The sequence below is a fragment of the Peromyscus eremicus genome, chromosome 4 (assembly GCF_949786415.1).
Source record: "Peromyscus eremicus chromosome 4, PerEre_H2_v1, whole genome shotgun sequence".
In the NCBI taxonomy this organism is placed as follows: domain Eukaryota; kingdom Metazoa; phylum Chordata; class Mammalia; order Rodentia; family Cricetidae; genus Peromyscus; species Peromyscus eremicus.
The window spans coordinates 33,009,284-33,013,800 of NC_081419.1; the positions used below are offsets into that span (position 1 = coordinate 33,009,284).

Sequence of the window (4,517 nt, forward strand, 5' to 3'; positions counted from 1 at the left end):
AGACTACTCTGGGCACTGGATGTCAGTAAAAAGGCAGCCTAGATGGAACAGACAAATTCCTAGAATCCTGCAAACTTCCAAAGTTTACTCAACACGAAATATGAAAAGACCCACTTCAAAGACGCTGAATCAAAAACCTTCTAACAAAGACTTAAAAGTCTTCCAGAATCCTGAGTCCACTATTCAGAAGCTAAAGCAAATGATATCACAGGAGAAGAAAAAACCCACTACAGACTAAAGTCGTCCTTTGTGAATATAGATTCAAAAATCTTTAGTAAGGCACTAACATCCAACCATATGTAAATTATTATATGTCATGACCATATACAGATTATCCAGTAAGACAATGGTGGTTAATGTACAGAAATCATCCAATACAACAGGCCACGTGTCAGTATTGGACTGCAAGTTCTAATGAGGAAATTACATGTGAAGGGAAATAAAAGGAGTCAAGATTGAAAATGATCAATTTAAACAGTTGGAACACCAGTGGCACTGTTCACTGCCTTCTGGGCAGCCTCTTTTGCTTGGTGGGCTTGTAGTAGAGCTACAGCTTCATCAACCTTTGAGCAGAGAGACTCTGGAGACTCAAGCATGTGAAGTAACTCTGAATTATCAATCTCCAACAGCATGCCTGTGATTTTACCTGCAGGAGTAGGGTGCATGGCTTGAATAAGAGGAAACAGACGTTCGCCCAACATTTGCTTTTGCTCTTGATGGGGAACAGATGCCAACATGGAAGCAGTTAAAGGTTCTTGACCTTTCACATGAACAGCAGGCTGTTGCATGGTAACTTGTGGCTGTGCATTAAGATGTTGCTGGGGATTGCGGACGCTCACAGTGTATTTGTACTGGGGAACGGTGCGGACAGCAGGAGTGGCTGCAGCAGCAGCAGCCGCAGGATGTGGACCCATGGTCTGTGCTGAAGTTTAGCAACACGCTGTGTTGACATGACTCGTGGAACCTGTGAGGAGAAACTTGTGCTTCACTGAAGGAAAAAAAAAATCTAAATATCAAAAAATTTAAATATTATGAAAAAAATTGCAAAATATAAAATAAATTAAAAAAGGAAAGGAAACTTTGAATCTTATGCACTGAGCAAATGCCAGGTCTAACAAACAATGCTAGTCCTAGATTACTTGACCAAAAACAACAAAAAATACAAAAAAATAGTAAAATATAAAAACAAATTAATGTTTTATAGACCCCGGGGAAAGAATTTTCAGCAAAGTACAAAAATTTAAAGCATTCCTTTCTTTAATTTTGTAATTCTTTACTGTGGAATAGCTTGAGATGTCAGTTCTGTTTTAAGGAGCAGAACTGATGACTGAGCAAGGAAACGTAATTTAGATTATAAAATTCTTGCTTTAATAAAAATTCCTTAAGCAATGAAAAAATTGGAAATGAAAAAGAAAATCTATAAATTAATAAGGGATCTGATATTATACATATAAAAATTCCCAGAGGTCTCATCTTCTAACATAACATCTTCACGGTTAAGTTCAACAGAGGAATTTTGAGAAGCTACAGATATTCATGGCACAATCCTAAATGACTGTGAACCACATAGAAACACTCAAAATATATAAAGACACAACTTACAGAACTAAAGGTGAAAGCAATTCTGTCAAGATAAAGATTTCTTTTGGTACTATAGTAATGCAGGAAGTTCAGTGAAGACTTGGACTTCCTACATTACTGTATGAACGCACACAATGCCACTTCACGCGTTGCCATTCACAGAACAAAAACACCTAACACAGCAGAATATGCCTTCTATCGATATCCAACAATTCTAATAAATTTAAATTTGGAGTCAAAATTATACTTGAAAAATTTAAGCTTATCAATACATGAACAGGCAAGGTACACATGGCAGCATTTGCAGCTTTTTATTTACATTAATCATTTCAGATTGCCTGTGTTTAGAGTGTATAAAATATTCCTACATCTCAGAAGTAGAACATTTCTATATTTAAAAGGTCAAACATGAGTGTAGATGTAACCAACCGTCTTATTAAATAAGAAACACAGAGCCGATTCAGAGAAGAAAGCCAAGAGGTCAGAACTAAGAGCCTTACCCTTCCTGCTTCAGCTATCCTGCTTCAGCCAAGAGAGCTCTCCGAAAAAGAGGCCTACTTCCTGTGTGTATGTCTTTAAATAGTCTAGATGTTCTGCCTTCTCATTGGTTGTAAACTAAACACGTGACTGCCTTGTCATTGCCTATATGTACCGCCCTCCAGGTCCTTAAAGGCGTGCGCCACCACCGCCACGCACTTGCTATGGCTCTATAACTCTGACCCCCAGGCAACTTTATTTATTAACATACAATTAAAATCACATTTCAGTACAAGTAAAATACCACCACACATGAGAATGTCTATTTGTAAAAGATGAGCAATGTCATCAATATTAGTTATGAGAAATCTACAAGTGAGACACAGTAAATAATGGTAAAAGATTCAAAGACTGACACTATCAAGTGTTGAAAAGGATCCAGAGCAACTAGAACTCTCATTGCTAGTGGGAATGCAACATGGTAAGACTTTGGATTATTTACTGGGAATTTCTAACAAAGTTATTTCCTACCCTCAATTTCTCTCCCCTTCTCATTCTTTTTTTTTTTTTTTTTTTGGTTTTTCGAGACAGGGTTTCTCTGTGTAGCTTTGCGCCTTTCCTGGAACTCACTTGGTAGCCCAGGCTGGCCTCGAACTCACAGAGATCCGCCTGGCTCTGCCTCCCGAGTGCTGGGACTAAAGGCTTGCGCCACCACCGCCCGGCCCCTTCTCATTCTTAATTACCTAACAGAAATAAACTATATATCCTCAAAATACCAGTACTCCAAAAAAAATCTCCAAACTGAAAACAACACAAATGCTTACCAGCAGAAGGACAAATATGAACGAATATGACTCAGCAATGAAAAGGAACAAACCAATGACACGAATATAGCCTACAGAGTAGGGTGGGGTGGGGGAGGTGGTAGGTGTCAGCTTGACAGAAGCTCAGGCACATTTGTGGAATGATAAATTTCATATTAATAGATATGTGGGCTACATAGATGTGTAGTTCTGTCAAAATCAAATGGAATTTGTTTTGAAAATTAGTGTACATCTTCATAAATAGTAACAATGAAATTCTTCCTGGAGGAAGGGAAATAAAAATAAATGAAACTCGCCCCCCCAAAAAAATAGTTTCTCTCTTGCCTTTAAGGTTTCAATAAAAACAGAATGACAGATGCAAAACTCTTGGTAAGGGACATTAGTTCTATGAAGCAAGTTAGAAGATAATGGACAGATTGGGCATTCGTGTGGTACTCTTTAGTAACACATGAATACTGGAAATTGGGTTTTCTCAATCTTCTCTGTTTTCCAAAAATGCAGTGGTATGGGGTGGGGGGTGGTGCTGATATTTGCTCCCAATCTGCAGAGGCTGGTAACCTTTCCTTTGTGTCTTGACAGTTCCTGATTGGTAGGTAGAAATGAGGACTGTTGGAGAGCTCTCTGCCTCCCACCTGCTGATTTTCAGTAGCAGAAGTATTACTCAAACTGCACTTCTTTGCAGAGAATGTATTATGCCCCCTTTGCTAATGTTGATGCTGTTTCCATAGAATTGTCCTATTTTTAAAATGAATGTTGGCATTTTGAAATAATCTTCAATATTATATGAGAATTAATTATTGATCAAGCATCTTTTATTAAAAACACTACTTAGTATCTCTGGTCAGAGAATCTATTGGGGCACAGTCCTGCCTTCTGCATGTACATACCAGCTGATGACTTCCCCTTGCAGTTGAGTGTTAGGAAAACCTCTCTCTCTCTCTCTCTCTCTCTCTCTCTCTCTCTATATATATATATATATATATATATATATATATATATATATATATATATATATATATAATTGTAATGATCAGTGTGGTGTTTCGAATGAGAAATGTCCCCTACAGGCTCATGTATTTGAACACTTGGTCCCTAGTTGGTGGCCCTATTTAGGGAGGTTATGGAACCTTTTGGAGATGGAGTCTGGCTGGAGGAAGTACACATTACTAGGAGAGCTTTGAGGTGCTTAGCCTTACTTCACTTCTTGAATGGATGAAAATGTGGTCAAGTGACTTCCTGCTTCTGCTACCATGTCTTATCTTCCTAGCTAAGATAGTTCTTAACCCTGTGGAATCATAAACTAAAAAAATAAACAAACAAAAACAAAAAGCCTCTATCTCCCTTAAGTTGCTTTTGGTTGTGGTATTTTTTTGATCCAATGTATTTTTTATTAATTAAATTATTCATTTATTTTACATCCCGACTGCAGCTCCCTCTCCTCCCAAGGATACACAGAGAAACTTTGTCTTCAAAAACAAAAGCAACAACAAAAAAGAAAGAAGGAAGGAAGGAGGGAAGGGAGGAAGGAAGAAAGAAGAGAATGAAAGAGAGAGCGAAAGAAAGAGAGAGAGAGAGAAAGAGAGAGGGAGAGGGAGAGAGTATTTTATAACTCTACTTCACTATTACTCTGGATCA

General features: G+C 37.9%; 1 protein-coding gene across 1 annotated transcript; it reads right to left on the bottom strand.

The window, feature by feature from the left end:
- Positions 1-468: 468 nt before the first annotated feature.
- Positions 469-4,134, bottom strand: LOC131907725 (polyadenylate-binding protein 1). The gene is given in 3 exon segments (XM_059258835.1): positions 469-931; positions 934-983; positions 4,079-4,134. Coding segments are annotated over 3 exon segments (567 nt in total). The 3' UTR covers positions 469-470.
- Between the last annotated feature and the right edge of the window lie 383 nt (positions 4,135-4,517).